Here is a 25,067-nt window from a genome sequence, read left to right as displayed (position 1 = left end):
TTTGTTTGAAAAAAATACACATATAATTAAACATCTGATAATATCTAAAAATTAAAATATATATCCCAAACGGACAAGAAAGTCTATTGTTGAATGCTGGAATATAAAAGTATAATACACATCAATAAACCAATATATAAATATTGAAATTATAAAAAACTGACGATAATGATATAATTTGTTGTTAATTATTTTATTTTACATTTTTTTTCTTTCTATATTAGATAGTCAAAGAAAGAAAAACACTAATAAATGTCCTCAATACTGAAAGCAACATAAATGTAGAAGTCATGTGCGTCCTTGTGTCAAGCATCAATGTGTTTGTTTGTGACTCTATACATACGTACAAATATACTCATACATATATACATATATATCTCTGCATGTATGTATATAAGTAATAAAAGCATTTCAGTACGAAAAACCCAACTAACAACGTACCATAAAACAATCACATGGAAACAGATGCTAATTCAGGGAGTCAAGCTGATGATAGATGGATGAATGAAGACGGACGAATTACAAGGGATGGAAGTACTAACAGAACTGGCTTTACCGCCTGGCCATATGCCGAGGTCCTGCCGCGACGTGACACGACCAAACGTGGACAGACGCGCGGCGCAGTTGCGTCGCGAAAGTGGCCAGCGGGCTAAAAATAAATATTATAAAAAAGTGACTCAAGACGCAAAGCTGTCATGGCAGCACACAGACGCGGCCTGTGGACGGGTGGGACCTGGTCTCCCAGTCATAGCCCGGCCCGGCCCGGCCCGGCCCGGCCGCCCGTGCCGCCTTCCTCATACCTCGCGAGGCTCCACCACCTCCTTGAATGCTCCGCTGCCGCTGCTACTGGCGCTGCCGATGATGGCCCTCTCGCAGCAAATGTCAAGACCCAATTGATTATGCTCGCAGAGGAGCCAGCCAGCCAGCCAGCCAGGCTGATCATCTCAACTGGGTCGCGTCTCGTTTAGCCTCGAAGCAACCCACCACGCACCACCAGCATCATCCACGCTCCGTCACGAAACAGCAAAGTCTTGCTAGAAGGGAGGGAATATGCAAATTGAGTCATAGTGCACAGTTGTCTATGCCGGTTGTACAGTGATTCGTCCCAAGAGGTACGTGGGAGTGCTTAGTTAGTGTTGGGTATGCAGCAAGGGGGAAGGACGGGAAAGGCATTGGGGGCCTCTTTCCAATTTGTTCGCAGTAATCCATTCTGTTGGTAGTGTCAGTGGGTGCTGCTGCTGCTGTTGGTGGCGCTGACAATGATCCCGCATGGCTTGTGATGTGTTGTGGAGTCCACAGGGGGAGAGAGCAGCAGGGGAGGAGTTTTGGTGTGCGGATGAGCGAGCAGCGAGGATGAGAGAGTGCTCGGTGCTACGTTTTCTTTGAGATCGTTCCGTTGGTTGGAATGTGGATTTTGGTTTTGCGGGTGATTTTGTATTGCCTTCACTAGGAGGAGCGGGAGCTGGGTCTTCGGTTTGGAAGAAAAAGGTTCCGGGAGTGCGAAAGATGTAGATCGAGATCGGGGGCGGTGGGGCTGAGGTTGCTCGCGTAGATCTGGGTTGGGAAGGTTGGCATCTGAGGAGGGCGCCGATCTTTGAGTGAGAGTGTGGATTAATTTGGTGAGGTAAAGATCACATTTTCTCTGATTATGTAAGTGTGTTGCAAACTGCTCTCGAGCGCGGCAGATCGTTACGAAGGGGTATTGGTAACTGTGCCACGCTCCATCTCGCATGTGAAAACGCACAGGTGTAGACAGAGTCGATGGAGATGATTACAGGAACAGGTTTAGTTAGAACAAACTTTTGTGGGGTAGATGTAGGAAGAAGCAGTCCAGCGATTAGCTCTTCTCTGTGCAATCATTGCGAGTCGCTCACGTCCACATTGAGAACTCCTGGAGCGTGCCATGCTCTGAAATCGAGATTAGGATATTGCTTCTCCAGTTCGTTCTCGGTTGGCGACGGGCAAGCTCCGCTTAAGGTATCGGCAGGGTTGAATGGCGCAACGAGGGATCTCAATGCTGCAGCGGCTACAGGAAATGGAGCCTTCACGGGGGGCAACAGGGCCGAGGACGTGAACGAGCCTCTTTCTAATGTAGTGCCACGTTCTCTCCTTGAGAAAGACAGTGAAGCGTTTAGGGCAGTCCTTGCCGCCATAGCCAGTGTGGCACTGGCGGCGGAGACCCAGAGGCGGCATGAAGTTTTCTCTGGAAAAACAAGAGTCCCCGTTGATGCTCTTCGGCAGGGTAGACTTGTGGAAAGTAGGCTAGTTTATCGACAGACTTTCGTGATTCGGTCATATGAGATTGGAGCTGATCGAACGGCTTCTATTGAGACTATGATGAATCATTTCCAGGTAATTGGACAATCTGGCGGTTCACTGTCTCACATATTCATGGCTGGCAGGTTCACTTGCTGGTTATTGGCGTGGAGATTCCGTAGTTAGTAATGGATGTGTTGACTTCATAAGTTTTGTTAATTGTACGAGTAGAGCTCAACAAGAGTTTTGTGCCGGTCCTTGTGCAGGAGACGGCTTTGAATCATGTGTGGATGTCGGGAATTGCTGGAGATGGTTTTGGAGCAACGCGTGCAATGTCTTGCAGGAATCTAATTTGGGTCGTCAGCCGGATGCAAGTCCACGTTGAGCAGTATCCTGCGTGGTACGCAACGAGACAGACGATCTCCCTCTTTATGCTATGCCAATTTGACTTCGTGGCCTATTAAATACTCATATTTCGTAAAATCGTCAATAGGATCCGAGTGAATGTGCCACACATGTTCTAGATCTTTTAATGATAAGTGTAAAGAAGGCGCTACATGGAAATGCTTCTAGATTGTGCCCTGATTAGGTAGAAGAACAGAGTGGCTGTGAAGAGTTATTAACGTTGGTCTCTTGTGTGTGAACAGGGGCGATGCTGTTGAGATGGATACGTGGGTGGCAGCGTCCGGTAAGAACGGGATGCGTAGAGACTGGCTTGTGCGAGATTACAAAACAGGACAAATTCTAGCCCGTGCCACCAGGTGTGCATCTTCACATACCTGAAGAGTCGCTTCATTTTGAAGACTTGAAATGAGATTTTACTCATGAATCTTTATTGTTCTCATCTACATGTCTTCAATCAATTTTCTGTGGTCATTTTGTATTGGCTAGAGCTGCATTGTGGTGATTGTGTGCGGTCTTGGTTGTGTGCAGCACGTGGGTGATGATGCACAGAAAGACGAGAAAGCTTTCCAAGATGCCTGAGGAAGTCAGAACCGAGATATCTCCCTATTTTCTGGACAGATCAGCAATTAAACACGAGAGCATGTTGACGCAGAAGATCATCAGGCTCGATGGCAATGCTGAGTTTGTTCGCTCGGGGCTAACGGTCAGCTTATTTTCGATTGGTTGAACTAGTTCCGTGGTTCATTTGATTTGTTGTTTTTGATATCATTTGGTTTTAGAGCAATTCGTGGCTTCTGATTCCGACAACATCTAAATGATTTTCGTGTTCTTACAGCCAAGACGCAGTGACTTGGATATGAACCAGCATGTGAACAACGTGAAGTACATTGGTTGGATGATGGAGGTAAAATCATATGGATAATTTTTCTGGAAGTATTGGTTTGTGTACCCTATTCTGTGAATTCCTACGTAATCTTCTACCAGCCAGCATTCTATTTTCGTTTCGTTTATCTATGACACTGAATACATTATTTGATGTGCTTATGCAGAGTGTACCACCTACAATTTTGGATAATTACGAGTTGGTTAGTATGAACCTGGAGTATAGGAGAGAGTGTGGACAGTCTGACGTGGTGCAATCAATGGCCAGTCTTGAGCCATCAACCTCGGGCTCATTGGAGTCGAATGGAATGACAAATAGGGCACGCAATGGTGCTTCTAATAGGGCAATGCATACCTTCTCTCACGCAGCAGAGCTACCGACAATCACGTCTCAGATAAAAATTGCGGATGCCAGTGTAGGATTTTTACAATTTGTACACTTGTTGCGGATGGAAAGTGATGGAGCAGAAATAGTTCGAGGGAGAACTTGTTGGAGACCAAAAAATATCCTGCTTCCTTCATAGCATATACGCTACTGAATCCACTTCATTACTTCGACTGTAAAGGCCGTTGATTGACAGGTTAGGTGCTCACATCATGAAATTACACTGGTACTTCTATGTCCATAGAGTTGTTTGCCTCTATGGTATGTGCAAGAATAGGTTGGGGCAAATCTGGCATTGATTATAACACTTAAAATCAACGATAATCATCAAGCCTAATTCGTTACAATAACTATCCAATATTTGTACAGAAAAGTCGTAGTTCAACTTCTCGCTCGCTTTTATTCTCTAAAAGTGAGTTTCGCAGATGTTCTTTTCCCCACAGCTTGTACAGGTGTATGATTGTAATACAGGATGTCTTCCTTTTTGGACCAATGATTGGCTCTGGTTTCCCGTCTTCTTTTGCGCATTTATGGTTGTCAGCTTTGTAGCTTGCTAGTTGACTGATGGATACAAATCCCAACTAGTTAGTTAAGTGATGTACGTATGCATAAGGTCTGCAGTGTATGGTGTACCTGAACGTCTCTGTTATATTGTTTTCAACTGGTACTTAGTAATTTTGCGTGACGTAGCTCGAGACAGGAATGGCAGTTTTATGCCTTTGAAGCAACATGTCTAACTCGTTGACACCTTTCAGAATATCAACAAATTAACTGCATCCAATGCCTTAAAATCCAGGTTAACTCAATTATCAAATTATGAAGAATGCATGTAGATTACTATTTTGGCATACTCCTGAAAAGTTAACAAGCTGTGATGTCGTAACTGCTATTGAATCTAGTTCATGATTGCTGTAAAATCTAATATAATATTATTGGATTTATTGGAGTCAATATTCTTATAATCATTGGGTTCAATCGAGCAAAATTGGAGATAATAACCAGAATATAACAATAAGCTGCCAATTTGATTTACAAACATTCAAAGTTTTTCAATTTTACCCCTAGATATTAAATAAACACCTAAACGTCAACGTGGGTTTTAAAGCCACGATCGTGCAACTCTGAATTCGATTAAATCAAATAATTTCAACGGCTAATAACCGTTTAGTACTCGTCTTCAAAAAAGATCTTGAATGCTGTGCAATTACACCAGCAAAGTTTTCATTAACCAGACTTTGGATGAAGATTCTATAGATGTATCTCAAATATTGGGTCCCAAAACCTTTTTTTACGGTTGGGTATGTTTCTTTAGTATAAGTTTCTTCACCCGAATCTACGACACTTCCGGGATCATATGGAAACAAATATTTCCTGGTCTCGCTTTGCTGCACTAGGAAACACCATTCTTGTTACAAAAGGATACCTGATATTTTCTACTAACCAGTCCAATACAGAAATAAAATAAGGTGCTTCTAAAAGCTACTTCTTTTTGAGAACAATTAACTGATTACATGAATAACTATCTTAAACCACCGACAGAGCAACTGGAATATCACGACACTACATATACACACATGCGTCCAGGACAGATATCAGCCTACCCTATCTTTAAATTCATTGCTTCGGAATCTCAATTTATTGGGTTGCAGATCCAAAAACATGCACCAGAGCTGAATACCTTTCAAATCTGCACAGCTGCAAGAAGCTTTTCATAGACTTCACGGACACTCAGGTCTTCGACCTAGATTTCCCATGCCACATTCGCAACCACAAAAATACTTCAAAATCAACAAATAAATAAAAAAATAGAAATATACCGTGTTGGTGTACATGTTCATAAATACGATTATGACTCATGTGTCGAATGTATGTTTCCGTATGGAGATTCAACTCCCACATGAATCATGAGTGCAAAGCAGGTGCACTTTGTTTCACATTAACGCCAGATAGTAATACACTTCATTTCGGCACCAAGAAAGAGGAAGGTGTAGGAATCGAAGCTTACTGCAAGAAGTTTAGATTTATTGTTCCAACCTCGCTGGAGAGTCATTTGTGTCAATCTTAGTCCCAGCACCTGTAACTTAAATATACCAGTCACCATCCATTCCGCCCTAGAAACATATATGCATAATGTTCTTCAAATTGTTGGGTCTCCGTCCAGCTAATAGACCTACCTCATTTGAAGCATGCGAAGGAGTGTAAATCAAATATCTAAATAGTTGATTGGCACGTGACCTGTTACGAATCTTCCCAACACCATCAGTTCACAAAACGCAAAGGAGATAAGTGTAAGTGAAGCGACACCTTTCCCATGTACTCTAGAAGCTCGTTGTTTGCTTCACCACGTGCTGCTGGTGCGGCCACAGTTACACGGACATCATCAGCGTTCACACCTGTGCAGATAGCCTTGTTAATGGCGTCTTTCATAATTCTGACTAACGCTAGGTAATCAAGGAATATACATTTAGATGAGAGGAACTAATTGGCACATCAGGGTTACACCAAGTTGCTACCAAAAAGAGGGCGATTGTCAGGACAGCATACGTGTAATTTGTGAACGTTGTGCGCGATCCTCAACTTCAATAGCAACCTGGACCAAGCCACCATCTATTTGTGATATGCACGGTGGAACTGGTGCATCCTGCACATTCACGCCAATACAATATTCACATCGACTTTGTGTAAGTCCACTTACTTTCAAGAACCAAACAAAGCAAATAAAGGTGGTTATTGACCACACACACTAGGTCCTTCTGTCGGCAACCCTTGGGACAACCACAGGTCAGACTCTGAATACCTGAGGATTGGTTTCTGCAGCAACAGAGCTGAGAGCACCATCTGCCACGTACAGGTAAGGACCTGCGTCCATGTCTTCCTCACAACGATAGCAAACAAATAACCCACACCCGCCACACTTCATGCGATACTGTTTCTCCACTTTCCCTTCGCCTCTGCATCACAGTACTCCAAAATGTGAAGGTGGGAACATATTACCTACTGAACATGAAAATAATTGTAGCTATCTGGTTGACTCACTCGCATGTACTGGGCTCAGTACTTGATTTTTAGAGAGAAATTGAAGTACCTCTTGAGCAAGTGTTTCCCAGCCTCAACAACATTAAGGCGAGTAAGGTGCTTCGTACGATCCAATACATAAGCTTTATCTGTCCTCTTGGGCATTTTCTGCAGCTGAGTGTCTGCAAAACAAAATTCACGATGTCATGTCATCATGATCGGATACAAGCGAAGATCAAACCCAAATCTGGACGAAGGGAAAGAAAAAACCAAAAGTTAAGCTAAACGTGAGCGTTGTTTCAATGCCCTCTAAAACCCTGAAATGATCTTCGACAGGAGGTTTCAAAACTGCGCCTGGGATTCGTAAGTTTAAGCGACTTGCAGGAGCTAGTAAACTTGATTTTGCATTAATAGAGCATGTAGAGTGAGTATTTACCCCTTCTTCGCCACATTTGAAACCCTACAATTAGACTAGCTGTGGCACAGAACTCTGCTAAAATCTTACACAAGAATACCGCGTTTCTGTAACGAGCTGATGTACTTTGCCGTGAGAATTGCACAGCTACTCTCAAAGGTTGAATTCATCACGAATGTAACCTAAAATACACCTAAGAAAAGAAAAATGAACGTGGATCAACAAAATCACATCATAACGAAGCGCCAGAGGGAAAATAATGAGCTGGGTTGCACTCGGCACCCGTGATCAAGACGTGAGCACCACAATGCTTGCAGTAGTACACGAAAAGCTCAGATTCTGGCCCATCCGGTGCCGCATCCTCGCTGGAGTACGTGTGAGTAGTGCGCTTGGGCATCCTCTCCTTCCCGTATATCAACGAGGGCGTTCGTTATCTCACTAGCGCCACGATCCGAAGACAATCAAAAGGAACGCCGCGCTTACAGAGGATTAGATATCCTTGACGAGGACAATACGTTCGATGAAATTTCAGTGAAGTCAGTTGCAGCTGGTGAGATTCTCTCGCACGTACGAAGCGCATGGACATGCGCAAGATAGAGGAAACGTGCTTCCCTGCTACGGATTGCGAAGTTTGACTGATTCTTCAAGCATCTTGAAGATTGCGGCGTCTTTTTATAGAGCGTCCACGTTTCGTCATCTGTGTCGGTGGTCTCTTTTGGGAACCTTTGTTGGGAACGAAGCTGAGTGTCAAACTTAGGGTTTGATGTTTGCCTCAGTGGGGTTTCTGCCGTCGGAGAGAGTTTGCCGTTGTCGTCTTTTCCTACAATTTCAAACCCAAGTGCTTCTCAGGATAGTCTTGTCTTCATAGGATGTGGGGAGAGGAGTAGCCTTCTCACTCGGGTGTGGTCGGGGGGAAGGGGGGAGGTGACCTCGATGTTGCTTCTCGCTGGGACTTGGTGGAAACCAAGACTTAGGTTACGCACGCAATCTTTGATCACACGGTTCCCGATGCCATTTTCGGTGATCGCACCACTGTTTGGTCGGGAGTGAGATTATTGCCCACATTGGTGAATGTTGATTCGCCTCAGAATCAACCGAAAAGATTGGGATAGATGTGTTTTCGCCGATTGTGCGTGAAAATTTTGTCTGCACGTGACTTGAGCTGAGAGTGCGATAAGAACTCATGGATTTTGCCCTTGAGATGGGCTCAGATTTTGGAGTATTTATTGTTCAACAAGTTTCCTCTACGAACGGACTTCGTTTTCCTGGCCTTTGGGTAATATTCTGCTTATGTGACACTGATTTCTGGTTGTTTTTCTGTTTCTTTTTGCCTGCTTTGTTGAGATGTAGAAGGTAGTACTGGACACGAAGGTCTTTCTCTTCTATTTGGCGTCCAGGTCGAGTTGGAGTTTACGCTTTCGGCAGTTTTGATTATGCTCGAGAGGGGGTTGAAAACTATTTTTCATGTTTAAAACCTGGTTCTGAGACATTTGCATAGAATGAACTCTACAGTTTTTGAGATGACGACGTTGAACATGTCTATCGGCAGTTTGGTGTTATTCGTTTTATCCCCGCATTTCGTCTGGACCGGGGATAGTCGTAATGGTTGTGCATTTGGGATCTAGGTTTTGAACGTATTTAACGCATTTCTTAGCTGATGTGACAATGGTATCCGATAAGCATTTGAGCAGTGTAATGGGTTTTATTTTATACAGACACAAGCTTCAATAGATCTGCGTCCTTTTTACTGGCAGTTTACTTGCGTACTCAACTTCATCGTTACTCCGAAGTGCTGGAACTTCTTCCTTTCGTTTAGGGTTTGGGAAATTTGCTTAAGTATCCACTTACCGTGATCGAATTCATCCGAAATCAGCTCTCTAAATTTCCAGCGTTGCTTTCGTTACCTTGTTGCAATTTGCAGAACTCAGAGCAGAGATAGGTCATGGGCAAGAGACAGAAGAAGAAACAAAGCAACAGCAGGTCAACCCCACAATCGCAGAGAGTAGGTGCATTGAAGAAGGATACTGCATCGGTATCGACTATGACGCCTGTGCAATTATCACTGGGAGAGACAACAGGAGATGACTCCACTTGTGGATCTCCTGTTTCGAAAGCTGAGGGAACGGTCTGCCCACACATTGAGAATGGAATCAGCGTGGAAAAGTTACGCGTTCGGTTTACTATAGCTCCTCTACAGCAATGCCAGGACTGTCTAAAACGGGTTAGTAATAAGGGAAAACAAGCTAAAGCGAAAATAGCGACTAAGGTTCTGTGGATATGTCTTGGTTGCGGTCACATTGGTTGCGGATCGCACGTATCGACGCATCACATGGAGTCCAGCATTTGCGTTGTTGGTGGTCCGCATGCAAGGAAACACTGGACTGAGTCGCAGCACCCTCTTGTAATGCAATGGCGTCAGTCTTTGGATTGCTGGTGTCTTGAATGCAAGCTGCAGATGAAGCATTCAGGTATTCCTGATGCACCTAAAAGTTTGAGTTTGGACGAGAGTTCGAATGCGGCAAGCAATCTCGAATTGCTATACAGAGCAGCAACTGTATTGCAAGAAAGTTTATTTGGCCGTTCTAGCTCATTCAAGGTCCATCGCAGTGAATTGCGTCAAGTCGCTGATGTGGAAAGAGGCCCCACGCCATTTAACAAGGACGCCGCGCAAACAATCAGTTTATCAGGAAGTAGGCGGACGATCAAGGGGTTGATGAATTTGGGAAACACTTGCTTTTTTAATTCGGTGATGCAGAATTTGGTTGGCGTGAGTATGCTTCGGGAGTATTTCAGTAAAGAACCATCTGTACAAGAAGGTCCGTTGAAGGTAGCACTCCGAAAATTCTTTCAGGAAATGGATGTCACTGTTCTTGATAGAGGAGACGGAGATGACGACAGTAAGAGTGCATCAGCCAGAACGATGAGGACTAGGTCCTTTGGAGCCAATGTCGGTAATGCTGTAAGTCCGACAAGACTATTCTCTGCTATTTGTGCAAAAGCTCCAAGGTTTAAGGGGTTCCAGCAGCAAGACAGTCATGAGCTCTTAAGATGCTTGTTAGATGGACTGCACATGGAGGAAGAGAGCGCGCGGAAGGCCCAACTTAGTGCAGAATCACCCACTGAACCTAATGGCACAGTGAAAGAGGAAGGAAGCCATGGAAACCCAATCAAGGTGCCCGTTACGTTTGTAGAGCACGTGTTTGGGGGTCAGTTTTCAAGCACCGTGTCTTGTTGTGTATGTGGTCACTCGTCGGTTGTTTACGAGCCTTTTCTAGATTTGTCTTTGCCAATTCCGTCGAAACAGGAAAGAAAGGCTGGATCTATCAGAGATCAGTTGTCGAAGTCGATCTCAGAGCGAAGCCGACGAGGGAATCTATCTAGCAACGGAGTTTTAAGCATCAAACCAGCTGGATTGTCATTTTCCACTTCCCAGACAGTAGATAATAAACCTGCCATTATGGAGGGCTCAACGAAATCGGAGAAAGATCCTGTTTCTGGGTGCAGCTTAGATGGTGGTGCTGAGAACTCCAAATCCCTTAATGAACCTGCTTCATCGGGCTCTGGAGAGGAAAAGGGAGGCTTTCCGACTGGTGACACAGATCAAACTGGTCAAGCAGTTGATCCTCCTGTTACCTCTTTGCCCTGTGAAACTGTATCAAAAGGTGTTGCGTGTTCTAGCGAAACCCATGTGGCTGACGCATGGGAAGACCTCGTGGACGGAAGCATTAAGGGGACTTTCAAAGAGTGTGCTGGTGGTCTGGTAATGGATGTTAAACGTAACAATTTGGATAACAAAGCAACGACAAGCGGAACACCAGATGGTCCTCAATCAATTCCTGTTGTCGAGACTAATCCTCTAGAGGAGTCCTCAACCGAGAGTGGAGAAGGAGTAGCTGAGAATTCACCCAGAGAGATTCTTTCGCCACATGGAGTCACAGATTACCAAGCTGAAGGTGGTGTTGTTGAGCAACTGGATAATAGTTGTCAAACGGATGAGGTCATCTCTCAGTATGGTCCTCAGCCTGTGCATGGCCCTCAGTTACCTGAAGTTCATGAGCGTTCAGATGATAAACAGGATTGTCTTGATATGGTCCCGCCCACTTCTAGTACCCCAGGTACTAGTAATCGCCCTTTGGAGGTAAATGACCAAGCAAGTACATCGACAAGCAATAGCAAGGTTGCTGTAAACGATGATTCCGCGTGGGATGACGCTGCATCTGAATGCAAGTTTAGAGGTCAAAGTAAGGACCCCAGCAGCCTCAGTAGGTCAGGATCACTTAGGAGTGCTCGTGAAGTGTACACTTATCCCATGATGTCACTTGAAGGCTGTTTGCAGGCTTTCACAAAGACTGAGGTCCTGTCGGGAGAGAATGCTTGGGGTTGTGAAAACTGCGCCAAGGTTGAGCGTAGTCAGCGGAATGTCAACCAAACTGATGCGCTCGAGGAGGAGAATGTATGTTGCTTAAAACAATCACCAGAAACTGAAGGGCATAGTAACGAAGATGTGCCAACTTCGATTAGTAATACTGAAGCGGCAACCTATGACACTGATAGAGAGTGGAATTTCGTGGATGATTTGAGCCATTCGACTAATTCTACGAGCATTGCAGTAGTTTCAGATGTTAGAGACGTACCTGTTGAAAAGACGGATCAACAGAACAATGACAGCATTATTGAATCTTCTGCTAAGGAGAAGTTTTGTCAACTAAATAGTGAGCAGAATGGTGAAGTAGCAGCTAGTAGAGTTGATGTAAATTTGGCGGAACCCATCATTGTTGAGCCCTCATCGTTGAGCAAGTTGCACGAAGGAGCCAGTTCTATGCCCCCGCAATTACAAAGTTTAGATTGTTTTGATGAGTCGGCGGGTGTTAGACCTGTTGAAGCAGACGATTCGCAGATTTCAAGTCATCATAAAGGGAAAGAGGATATTGAAGACCCATATATCATGGTGGAAGGCGCACCTGCAGTCGCAGATGAATCCGAGGACGATAGTACATCACCTACCGGTAGAAGACGCGGAAAACCTCGCGCTAAAGCAGGTGCATCCAAGCCTAAGGAGGTTATTGGAAAGGCCGAGAAGAGGAAGTTGGAGAATGATACTTCTAAAGTGGCCACAGTGAAAAGAGATGCAACTAAAAGGTTCCTTATTAGTAAAGCCCCACGCGTTCTCACTGTGCATTTAAAACGATTTGCCCAAGATTTGCATGGGCGACTGAGCAAGCTAAGTGGCCATATTACCTTTCATGAGCAGCTCGATCTTGGCCCTTTCACAGACAAAGGGTGGGTGCTATATTCCCGTTTGCTTATACTCCAGTTTATTCATGTCCTCGTCAACCTCGTGTACATTGGTATTCCTTTGTTCTCCTCAACATGAAAGGCTTAAGAGTGTGGATTTTAGATGATTCTGATGAATTGTATTTCACGGTTAGGAACCAATCGATGAGGGTTCCAAGCACAGAACACGTTGGTTGCCAACCTTAGCACTGGCTATGATTGTGGTGGTAGCTGAATCTTGAAGCCAGCATTGATCTACTTGTTTCGATTGGTTACAGGGATGGTACCAAACAGGATGGCGTGTACCAATTAATTGGTACTGTGGAGCACTCGGGAACAATGCGAGGTGGGCATTACGTCGCTTATGTGAAAGGTTCTGTTAATTACGAGGAGAGTGAGGCAGACGATTCTCCTAAGGGAGCCTCGACATGGTACTACATCAGTGATTCACATGTCCGGAAAACAAGTTTGGAAGCCGTGCTGCAAAGTGAAGCCTATCTGCTGTTTTACGAAAGGCGAACTTTTGAGTAGAGAGCACCTGTCGGTGAAGCCATTGAACTTTCACCTGGCAGGGCTCCCTAAGGTTCGACCTAAATGTGTGTGGGTGAAGATTTTTCAGCCGCATTGCTAGAGTGGAGTCTTGTATCTATTACGCTGCAGAGGATTGGTGACTCTCATTTATATCCCTTTACTCCGCAGATGTCTTGGCATTTGCAAGCCCCGTTAATGGAAGAAGTCCAAGGATATGTTCAACATCCTTCTATTATGAATTCTGAACTTGTGTAGCAAGTGGGTCTTCCGTAAAATATGGCGAGTTTCAGAAATAGTAAAGAGTGTCGATCAGGAAAGGTTAGAAACCGCATTGCATTAATCCTAATTTGTACACATCATGGTTTCCCTAACTAATGAGCAGTTTGTGAGATGCCCATCTCGTGCTGAAAATATTTTCAATGCAGCACTGTTTTATATGGTCCTTGAATTAAATTCGTAAAGCACCATTCAATGGTGCGCGTTGAACACTACACATCTCTGTGAGTCCGGAAACGTTCTGTTCGAGCAGCCTGGAGATTTCAACATGTGCTGTCTTCCATGCAAGATATTTACACCAACTGGTACGGTACCACTCGTCTCGTTCGAATTTTAAACCAGATTGCTGAGCCCAGGTTGTCATCACCCCATGTATCAAACGCTAAGCTTCCCCTCCAGCTCATCCGAAGTCGCTTCTCATCTGCCGAAGCAAACAAGCGAAAAGTCTTCGATGCTGTACTGAACAAGAAAAGCATGGAAACTTTAACAAATAATGGAAGACGACTGTAGCCTTAAACCTCTTCGCAGCCAAAAGTGGCTGCGTCCAATTCGCCTGCTGCTCCTACGCGCAGTAGAGTGTGAGTCCGATGACATTCAAAGTTTCCTTGACGGATGGGTTAGATAATTAAGTTGTTCTGTAGAATGCCGAACACAGCTTCCAGCTCCATTTGATGCAAGCAATCTGCACAAACGAACCAAGGATCTTAAACGCAGACCATTCTAAACCCCCAATCAACGTCAATTTTCAAGCTGGTGAAGGACCAAATGTGAAGCAAAGTGTGGTCTCATCCTGCTTCATTAGTGTAGTTTCTTGAGGTGGGTACTCAGCCTTCTCTTCAAACTCTACAAACGATAATATACATAATGCTTTATGTACACTGCATGATTGAGCAATTCCAGTACTGACGGCTGACAGTATCCCCAGCCTGCTTGTAAATCAAACCAAACATTACAATCAAGTCTTCACAAGAAATCTTCAGAGTTTGAATGTGTAGTACAGAGTCCAAGTATACAAAGCCTTTATCCATGTCTTTCTTTTATCTTTTCAAGTACAGTTTACTGTGAGTTTCACAATCAATGTGTGCATGTATGCATGTGTGTATATATATATATTTATATATATAATGTACACATTTATTTATTTTGTTTATTTAACCTCCTTTCAAGACAAGTTTCAGAGACTACTATTGTGAATTTACAGTCTCTAGACTGTTACTGACAAAGGCTGTTGACTTCACACAATAAGAGGAAACTGCAAGAGCTATAAATCAGATTTTAGGGTTCACAGTGAGTACTTGGATTCACTGCCACCACCAAGTAAATTAACCCATTGACATGGGTTTAAGGTTTGCACATGCAGAATCTCTGTGTACAGCTCTTCATTGGGTATTGAAATGTGTGCAGATTTACATGACTGATGGTGTGGATACAGCAACAATCCTTCCACAATGAATGTGGGTTTTGTTGTGTCTTTCAATGGACAATACTAGACAACACACACAAGACATGGGCTTTAGATTGTTTTTTTTTTTTTTTTTTTTTTTTTTTTGCTATGGGATAGATGATGATAGCATGTCTTTTAATGCACTATGTTACCCTTCTTGAATGTTTTGGTGTGTGTGTGTACATTGAAATAGTAATTTTCAATTTGATTCATGTTAACATTCAAATAAAATAAAAAATAAAAAAACAAAGTAAGAGAGATGCCTTACTTTACATAATCCATTTACAAAGTTTTTGCAACTTTTATGCAAAGGTTTCTATCAAATATTTTTAACAACTCTCTTGCAAAACACATAGTCTGTTACTGTCTTAGAGAAAGACATTTTATGTAGGAAAATTTAAAGTTAATAAGAATTTATTGTGTTTTTAATAAATTTTGATTTTTGTGTAAATATATCCATAAACTTTTTTGCAATTCAAAACCATGAGAATCATATAGTTATATTATATTATACATGTATATCCTCTTTGCTTATAGCATTTTTACAATTACATGTATTTATTAATAGATGTTTGTATATATATATATATATATATATATATATCAACTCGTTGACAAAATAATATGTGTGAATGAAATATAAATTCAAGAAAAATATATGTATGGGTTTTGATAGGTAGTCTATGCATGAAGGTCATTTTGGATTTTAAGATACTGAAATACAGAATTGGAATTTGAAAAAATCCAATTATGTTATCACAGCAATTTTTAACTGTCTCATTATTTGATATGGTCACTAGTAGAAAGTATGTGTATGTATGTCTCTCTCTCTATACATCTATATATATATATGCATTGACAGTGATGAATTGTAAATGGTTGAAACTATTCTACGAATTTGTGTAAAAGTTTTTATTTATTCTCCAATTTTTACAAATATTTTATTTCTCCGTTTCAAAAAATGTATATATATATATATATATATAGGATAGTAATAAATTATCGAGGTCAGAAATGATATGAAAATGTTTGTACAATGTAACTCTTCTTTCTTTTTTGTAAGAAACAAATTAAAACATACATAAACGGTATGATTCTTTTTAGGTACAGATACGCAATCAAACAAATATTTCCAACAAATCACACTTGGAAAAAAAAAGTGCACAATATCATAAAATTATTTATATTTACATTTATTTAATTTTTGAATAAGGTTGATAGGTTTCTTAAATCAGCGCTGTCGATTCAAAGGTGTCATTTGATGGCCAATTTGTGATTTGATGATAAATTGATCTTTAAAAGCACCTTTTGCACTTAATTCTTAGAATCTATTTTGGGTAGGTTTCCACATTAAATGCAAAACCTTGAAATAACCAACAATAAATTCATATCATGTGTCGTGATTACTGTCAATTGAAAGTAGTGGCATAACTTATTTTTACTTGATGTTGAAGGCATTATAGATCTCTTAAAGAAAAGTTAAATGAAAAAGTGAAGTTATGAGAATAGAAAATTTATATATATATATATATAGAGAGAGAGAGAGAGAGAGAGAGAGAGAGCTTAAGGAATTTACTAACAGTTTGATAGTGGATATTAATTAATTTTGCATACTTTTTTGTAAAAGCCACACTCAAACTTCAATCTTAAGATATAATTTGGGTTTACAACAGTGGTTAGTATAGTAAATTCACATTTTCAAATTTTCATACTTTGTGGGGCAAACAATAATGCAGCTTGATTGAAAGCAGAATGTGTAATATAATAAAACAATACAATTTATAATAAACTGCAAAACATACAAACATATAACAAAGAAAAGCATTAACTTTGGAATCTTGGTATTTTTTTCATTCAAACAAAACATTACGAAATATATATATATATATATATATATATATAAATAGTCAATTTTAAAAAAAATTAATAAAAATATTAATCAGGATAATAACAACTAAAAAAAAACATATGAAATGGGTGAACTTTTTTGGTAGGAGTAGCAAAAACTACAGTGGCATCATGTATATATATATATATATATAAAGTAATTTTTTAAATAGAATATATTTGTATATTATAAATAATTTAAATATATATTTAACAACGAATTAATCGAAATCTGAAAATATATTTTTAAATTATTATTTATGCAATACAATTTTTTTATAGAATACAATTACTTATAATTCTTTTTGACTGGGATTCTGTAACAACTCCTGAATAAGCTCAAAGTGTGGTTTTACAGACTGTGGTTAAAAACATTAAGTTACCTGTATAGATTATATTGGGTATAAATTTGTGAATAGTTAAATACTCTGTTATCAATCATGGTAATTTAGTATGCAAAATAAGTTGATCACATAATTATACATTAAAAGTAGCCTTTGGATTCAACATGCGGCTTAATAATTTAAATTGTTTGTAATGATCCTTAATGAATAGCTTTGTAAATAAAGTAATACTCTTGAAAAGTCTATGTTGCTAGATTATTAGATTTTGGTTTGAAATCATATTTTTTTTAGCTATGAATAGCCAACTTTAACATGGGAACTGCATAAATTCAAAATGAACTACAGATATTGAATAAAAACTCGAAAATGTATGTTCAATCAAGCATTTTTCAATTTCATTAATTTGTCATAAACTTTTTAAACACATTCAATAATTATATTTATTTTATAATAATAATAAAATCCAAAAATTATATATGATCCATATACTTCCAAATAAACAAATTATTCTGCTAAAGTATGTTCCAACCATCTAATTTCAAATTTCCAATGCCACAAACAAACCTTAATAAGCTTTAGATAATAATCCTTGCAATGTAAAGACTTTGAAGCTTTTGATAGTTTAAAAAATAAATTTTAATATCAAATCTCAAAATTTAATATATATATATATATATATATATATATACATATAAACATAAAGGAGAAAATAATAATAATAATAATAATGACAACAACAATAATAAAACTAATTCATGTTATTTAATGTAAAACTTTCAACACTATTTATTAACAGGATTATAACTGTATTGTATATTGATGATTGAAGAATTTAGATCATTCATGTTACAAGACGTAGCTAGTGATCTAAATTGTTATAGTCATCGAATATGCAAGATTTAATTAAGAAAAAACAATAAAGATTTTATCTAAGATTTTTCAATGAAGCATTTTTTGTATAATAAATCCCTATTGTGTTGATTCACTTGTTTTTTTTTGGTTGTAGATTGTTTTGTTCAAAGATTTGATATGATTGTATCATTATTAATTAATTTAATAGAATTATTTTTTTTAATATAAAATTTTACAATAAGTATTGATATGGTTCAAATTATTCAAAACATTGATAATATTCACACGGACAGAGAGGATCCAACACCAAAAACAGTCTAACAACATGCATTTTACATGTGTTATAAAGTCTACTACTTTATCTCTTTATCTTTTACCAATAGCATGTTTTTATTATTTATAAAATATGATTCTAAATTAAATATACACTCAAATAATCTTTACATTTTTGTTCGTGGTGAGGCATACTCTTTCACATTTTTGTTTATTTTCACCTCTACAATTCTTAATCTGGCCAATGTGCCCATAACCCATGTGGGCTTGGTATTTATTTATTTAATTATGAGGAAGCTATTTCATATTGCATGTGTTACCAACTCTTCTAAAGTCCATTTTCTTTTAATTATTTTTTTTCTGTACCTTTTCTATTATTTGAATTACATTCGTTTTTAGTTCAGCATATTTTTTTTTAACCAACCTCTTCAAAATAAGGCTGGGCATTAACTGTTCAAGATCTCACATCTAATTTGCCTCCAAACTATTGAAATCATCCTAATGTTTTGTATTTTTTTTATTTTATTTTGACATTATTTTGATTTTATTTTATGATGAAAACATCTGCATTTGATCAAACAGATGTAAACTTATTCATGACAAAGTTTATGTATTCCTCCTATTCCCGCCACTCATTCTTCACTTCATTGTTCAAATACGTCCAATTATTCCTATGTATTTCTATTACAATTAGCAAGGCTCCATGCATGCAAAACCATTCCATAACAAGGAAAAGAAGTTGATTTGTTTCCAAAACGTGAATGGAGCCAAGTGTAAAAGAATTCTAAGTTACTTTTAACATTGAAACCCACATGACTAAAAGCACAAGAGATGAACCATTATGCTTTTATCTCTTTAAATTGTCCTTATGCCAATGGAAAATTCTCAACTTTTGACCATGCTAAGACAAAGCTATTTGCATCTTAATGTCATGACTCTTGTCACGGTCACTGATCCATAGTTGCAATAAAATCATTGCAACTATAAAGTGATGTGCTCAACTACAAAGTTGGTTTGAAATAGATGGAAACAAAATTCTCACCATACCATTGAATAGAATGATTGGAAAAATACACATAGTATATTTTTAAATAGGAACTTTCACACTGAAAGGGAACTTCACATTGAGACTTGATCATTCATTAAGTCAAAATGACATCTCTTGATATATTCATATATATATATATATATATATACATACATAATGTGTGGACCCACGTCTTTAATACTTTGAAATGATATGATGGAGATCATCACCATCAAGTTGATCACTCACACTTGGATGATTGGTGTGAACTAAAAAAAGGAAAGCTTAAGAAAGCATGAGAAAGCATAAGACAAGATTTGATTAAATTTGAGTGGGCATTTGTGGAGATATATTGATCCACACCTAAAGTTGTAATTCTAGGTTGTTTTTTCTTCAAACTTGTCACGACACTTTCAACATGATCTTTGACATTCTTCACCCATAAACCTTTGTTTGATCAATCCTTCCTTTTTGCTCTTACTTGTCATTATATATTATCCATTTTAACACAAATTTTTCTTTTTCATATGTAATCACAAGTGTCTACCTAAATCATTATTATTTTTATAAATAATGTTTTTGGTAGAAATATGTCTAGATTATTGAAGACCACAAGAATAGCATCTCCACTAGACTCATTGCTCATTGTGCTCCAATTTAAGAGGTTTCAATAATAACTTTGGATCCCATTTTTTTATATTTCATATGTAGAGAATATGTTAGAATTTGTTTCTTATTTGCTTACTTGGTTGAATTTCCTTGTTTTATTCTCTATTGTCAATTTGTTTTGTTTTGTTTTTGTTTTTTTAATTTTTAAATAGAAGAACTTAAAGAGTTTGCTTGAATGGGCTCAATGCAAGCTATAGAAGGCAAGGATTTAGGCATAGGGAGTATGGCAAGTCTTCAAAGCCATGTGGAAATCATGAATTTTTTGGTGAACTGTTTTAAACCTCCAAACAAACAAAGGGTTGTGTTGGGAATACTTTATTTTTTTTTTTTCTCTTTGGGGGACAAACAGCTTATTGTAAACACAATTTATTTGACAAAATTGACTAATATAATATAGGCAACAACATGACTTGTTTTACATCTATATATATATATATATATATTTATAGTGTGTGTGTGTGAATTTTTGTGTTGATGGGCAACTTTTGGAACTTTAAAGGTAAATGCAAAAAATATATATATATGAGACAAAGGTCATGGATGGTTCAATGAGAGAATATGAATTCGACATAAACCCTTGTGGAACATTTCAATTATCAAGACACCATGCAAACATTGTTTTTCTAACAACAGGCACACAAAGGCAACCATTGTTTTCATCCAATGTGAAGTATGACCCACAAATCCATGGCAACACAACCCACAATGCATTCCAAAACACTCCAAAACAAACATTAAAACAAGTGGTAGCAAGATGATGCAATCAACACCAGAATGTTTTCACCATCTCCACCATCATCAAAACCAGCATCAAAAACACCAACAACTAAACAGAAACCCAAGCAACAATAGAAAAAACTTATTGAAAAAAACAGGAAAAAGAACAGGAGAAGAAGAAGTTTATAGAAAGCAGAGAGTTGAGAAAATGGGGACTTAAAGGTCAGCATAGACTTTGGCAGAGTCCAAGAGTCAGCTTTCAAGGTTCGAATGGATCAAGAATCTGGCGTTGTTTTGGCTGATTCTAAAATTGTGCTATTCATGGCTATTTTTATATATATTTATATATATATACATATATATACATATAATTTCTTCTTCTTCTTCTTCTTCTTCTTCTCATTATTATCATGAGTGTAATAAAATGGGGAGCGGGGTTAAGGAATCCACACACAATGATAGAAGAGACAGTGATGGATTTGCTCCCCACAAGTGGGGAGCTCGAAGCTTGCACGACATGATCGGCTGTTTTTGCTCGATGGTGACGATGACGACGATGTTGTTGATTATGACGAGGAGATGGAGATGGAGCTGGAAGAAGAAAGACGACGAAGAGGAGCAGAGAGATGGGTAGGAAAGGGGAAGAAAAAAACAGAAGGAAAAAAAAAAGGGAGTTGAAGGTGGAAGCAGCATGCTCAGCGGTGCGAGTGGGCATGATCAGCAGTTTGATTCTACGCCACGTTTCCGAAGCAGTGATGAAAGGCACCGGAGATTCTTGCAAGAGGGGGGTGGGGATCGGAATCATGGAGGAGGATGAGGAGGAGCACCGTGCCATCTTTCTTTCAATCTCTGGCACACACACTCACTCACTCTCTCACTCTCTCTCAGAGTCGATCAAACAAACCCAAAGTGACGCACTGGCGCTTGCTATTTCTTGCTTGACTGCTCACAATCGCCACGCTCTCTCTCTATGCCGTGCTTTTTGCGCACCATCTGCATGCGAAACGCTTGCTCATGCTTTTTCTTTTTTCCCTTGTTTCAGATGCATCTGAAATATAAAAAGCATTACATTATTAGTGGGTGTTATTTCGGCGATGTAGTCTTTGGCATGACGGAATGTTTTGGTCATTCGCTGGGGGATCGCACTTATTGATCCTGTAGTTGGGGTCAGTCGGGTTCGCCTCGCGGTCAGTGGCAAAGTCAGTGGGTGGGGTGTTCGCCCTGAAGGATTCTACGACACCCTAGGAGATGGTGCATCCCATCATCCCCCTTGACCTTGGCTATCTATAGCCCGTGGTACTGTGCACACCTCAGCTTCGTCGCCACTCTTCTTCTTTTTTAATCTTTATCTTTTCTCCCCCCTCCCCGATGACTTCGTTGCATTTCTGGGGTATAATCTAAGGTTTTATTTTGGGGTTTTATTTTTTTATGGTTTTCTCACAAGAAGTTATCTTGCTCACCTGGTTGCTTCTCCATGAGTTGCCTCGTATTGGACTAGGCCGTGTTGGCTGAATAATCCTGCATGCTTTTGTGTGCGTGAACGCAACCCCCTTCGATTCTGTTGAGCTCATGTGGACCGAGTGATGACCGGATCATACCGTGGACTTGCAAACAGACCCACAGAGTTTACCCTGCTCTGGAACTTTCCCTCACTTTCGCATGTGCTTAAATTTGTCCCAGGGAGGATATCCTGTTTCTGGGATAAAGATATTTTTTAAAACCTGTGTTTTACTCTTCACACGCGGGTTCATCCTGTTTCAGTAAAAAACAATCTATGAAGAATGAGCGCCTTACGTTTACGCTGCTTGACCTGTGGAGGAGCGCAGCAGGAAGCCAGGAGGTAGCAGGCGTCGCAGTCGCTGGACAAGTGTAACATGGGGACGAACAGAAGTTGTCAATGCAATTGAATTCTAATTGTCAAAAAAAATCCTGACGATCTAGTAACTTGGAAAACACTGCCATTCGGAAAAATCTCCCCCTTTTAATGGGTTGTTTTTTTCCCAAGTTATACATCCTTCATAATGTTGCTACACGCTGGTTTTGCCCGAGTCGATTGAATGCTCACGCATGCGAGGCCACTTGTTGCAGAAATTCCAATGAAACCTGCACTGCGTTCCTGACGTGGTCATGAGTTACAGGGGTCATGCTGCACCCTGATCATGCCCACATGCTCTTCGCCAACTCTGTGAGCTATCGCCCAAGGTCCGTGTAGTGTATTTTTATTTTTGTTCTTCTTCCATCCCACCGTTTCGCAGCCCCTTTTTCATCAGACTCCATTTAATGGATAATTAACCAAAGTCATTTCAGGGAAAAGAGTGATCTGTTTGTTACTAAATGTTGAAAAGATATATCTAGATCTGGTGCAGGGACTTATAGCCAGCCACATTCAAAAAGATGGGATTGGGTGCACAACTATTACTGAGAAAATCTCCGTTTTCCTTTCAAATTAGGTGGACAACAAAGCCATCACCTACCCTGTTTATTAATGCGAGTGCCCGTAGCCCAAGGACTTTTCTGTCATTGCTTGAGTAGCACACTCCAATCTCTGAAAGTAGACATGCAAAGCCATTACAGGGCTTCACTGTTTTAAACAAATAGCAAACCCCCCTTATTTTAATGCCGAATCAAGTTACCTAACCTGGAATCCCATCATTATTCAAACTCGGAGGGAGGGAGAGACCGAGTGAGAGTGAGAGACAAAGCGACGCTTGAAAGGACGATGGTGGCTTGGGTTAAAGTAGGAGCCGAAATCCTACTCGCCTGCAACTTTCCATGATTGCCTACTTCACGCTGCCTGGAAACAGAAGGGATTGAATGTAGTGACTTGTGGGACAATCCAGTTAATTCAGTCTCATTTATCACCGTTACCCTCAACCCTAAGTTACCACCAAACCTTTATTTGAAACCAGGAAGTTTGAATCTGACTATTTCCACCTTCCAAAGCAGGCGAAAGTAAACCATGGGGTAAAGATTTCCAAGCTCTAGGAAGAAAATATCCTTAACAAGCTCCCCTGCTCTCCACACGGTTTCTTATTTATGACCGTTGCTGAGCTTGTGGGGCCTGCGCTTCGGCGTGGGCTGCGCTGGCAGCCATGTCTCCGCCTTCGCCCTTACACGTGGTCATCATTCTGCAGCGGCGAGTGCCTGCTTCTGTGGGTCTCTCGCATCACCCAGCTCATCGGCTGCTGCTTCTGCTCTGGTCGCCAGACACCATGAGGCGGAGATGGAGGACCCATCGGGGCTCAGCGACGACTCTCCCTGAAACCATTCCGTGATAGTCCGGTATTGCATGGTAAAACCCAAAACCCAAGACTCAAAAACCATATCTTTATAAATAAGAACACCTCCAATAGTAGCAAAAAAAAAAAAAAAAAAAAAAAAAAAAAAAAACACACATTACACAGTGGTTAGAGTACCAGGAGGCTAGAAGTGCGGAAGAGTCAGTTTAGACTGGTTTTTTTTTATTTGTTTTGTTGAGAACATGCCAAACCAAGCAGAGGCAATGAAAGCAACACCCTAGTGCCAAAGCCCCTTTTTTTCTTTGTTTGCAAGAGAGTCACCACAGGAAGCTTATCTCTCAGCTGATCACACATAAGTGGTGAGTCCTCCATTGTCCCATACTGTTTTGCCAGCAACCCTCCTTTGACCTCTCTTCCTCCCTACAAGCTGCCCATGCTTTTCCTATCTTATGAGCCCCCAACCACTTCTTCATTCACTGCCTAACAACTTGCCATCCCAAAGTCTCTTTTCCCTTTATAGCAATAAGGTTGAGGTTAGCCTAAAGTTGAGCCTGATTAGGTTAGAAAAGGGGGTTTGAGATGTGTAGGTTGCATGATACAAGCCCCTTGGTTTTCATGTGTTAGAGTGGGGAACACACTTTTTTGACTTGTGGCATACGTTGTCACATGCCATGGAGTGAATTGTGGAGGACAAAGAAGGATGCTTGAATACAGCAAGAATAAGTAAAATACTTTTTTAGGTTTTAATTCTACTGGGTTGATTGGATGCTCCACTAGTGTTGTCATTGTTGTTGATTAGATGCTCCACTTGTGTTGTCATTGTTGTTGTTATTGTTGTGTAAATGTGAAACACAAGGCAAATTCACTGTTACTGTTTTAAAATAGTGGCAAGCATGACAGTGATGTGCCTACAATAACATGGAATCTAAATTTAGGGTTCACTTGGGTTTTATGTGGAACAAAAATATCGACTTCTACTTAAATTTAAGCTTTCCTAAAGAGAGAGGTTGTTCTCATGCCATTTGACTGCAACAAAATTCAACATGGAATTATTTGGAGCCATTTGGGCAGCTGAGTGATATAGCCCCATCAAGGATGATGTGGATTTGACAATCTGGTTTACATCCACCAAAAAGGAGTGTTGCTTCCAACACATGGTTCTTAGGGATGAAGGTA

The 25,067-nt window shown here is 40.1% G+C and overlaps 3 protein-coding genes across 9 annotated transcripts; 2 read left to right on the top strand and 1 right to left on the bottom strand.

Moving 5' to 3' along the window:
• The first annotated feature begins 808 nt into the window (after positions 1–808).
• LOC112295522 (palmitoyl-acyl carrier protein thioesterase, chloroplastic) lies at positions 809–4,421 on the top strand. The gene is made up of 7 exons (XM_024547247.3): positions 809–1,112; positions 1,300–2,352; positions 2,523–2,656; positions 2,904–3,017; positions 3,190–3,364; positions 3,497–3,565; positions 3,711–4,421. Exons 2-7 carry the CDS (start codon positions 1,762–1,764, stop codon positions 4,065–4,067), a joined length of 1,440 nt encoding a protein of 479 aa, XP_024403015.1. The 5' UTR covers positions 809–1,112; positions 1,300–1,761; the 3' UTR covers positions 4,068–4,421.
• Positions 4,422–4,923: 502 nt separating this feature from the next.
• On the bottom strand, positions 4,924–8,014 carry LOC112295523 (UPF0235 protein At5g63440). Of its 7 annotated transcripts, none has more exons than XR_016498176.1 (8): positions 7,641–7,983; positions 7,014–7,125; positions 6,726–6,879; positions 6,473–6,569; positions 6,233–6,321; positions 5,934–6,039; positions 5,607–5,669; positions 4,924–5,313 (listed from the first exon to the last, which is right to left on the bottom strand). XR_016498176.1 is itself a non-coding variant. In XM_024547248.3 (8 exons), the coding sequence occupies exons 1-7, from the start codon at positions 7,753–7,755 to the stop codon at positions 5,610–5,612; spliced, it is 696 nt and encodes a 231-aa protein (XP_024403016.1). In that variant the 5' UTR covers positions 7,756–8,014; the 3' UTR covers positions 4,924–5,313; positions 5,607–5,609. The 7 variants fall into 7 exon arrangements, 4 of the variants coding, with proteins under 4 accessions (XP_024403016.1, XP_024403018.1, XP_024403019.1 ...); XR_002973665.3 differs by having other exon boundaries at positions 5,530–5,669; positions 5,934–6,002; XM_024547248.3 differs by having other exon boundaries at positions 5,934–6,002; positions 7,641–8,014.
• LOC112295521 (ubiquitin carboxyl-terminal hydrolase 2) lies at positions 7,988–13,587 on the top strand. Its single transcript, XM_024547246.3, has 3 exons — positions 7,988–8,634; positions 9,280–12,638; positions 12,911–13,587. The coding sequence occupies exons 2-3, from the start codon at positions 9,301–9,303 to the stop codon at positions 13,161–13,163; spliced, it is 3,591 nt and encodes a 1,196-aa protein (XP_024403014.1). The 5' UTR covers positions 7,988–8,634; positions 9,280–9,300; the 3' UTR covers positions 13,164–13,587.
• Positions 13,588–25,067: the final 11,480 nt, after the last annotated feature.

Source organism: Physcomitrium patens, chromosome 18 (genome assembly GCF_059467195.1).
Source record: "Physcomitrium patens ecotype Gransden chromosome 18, ASM5946719v1, whole genome shotgun sequence".
Lineage (NCBI taxonomy): Eukaryota > Viridiplantae > Streptophyta > Bryopsida > Funariales > Funariaceae > Physcomitrium > Physcomitrium patens.
This window is presented reverse-complemented; position numbering and strand designations above follow the sequence as displayed.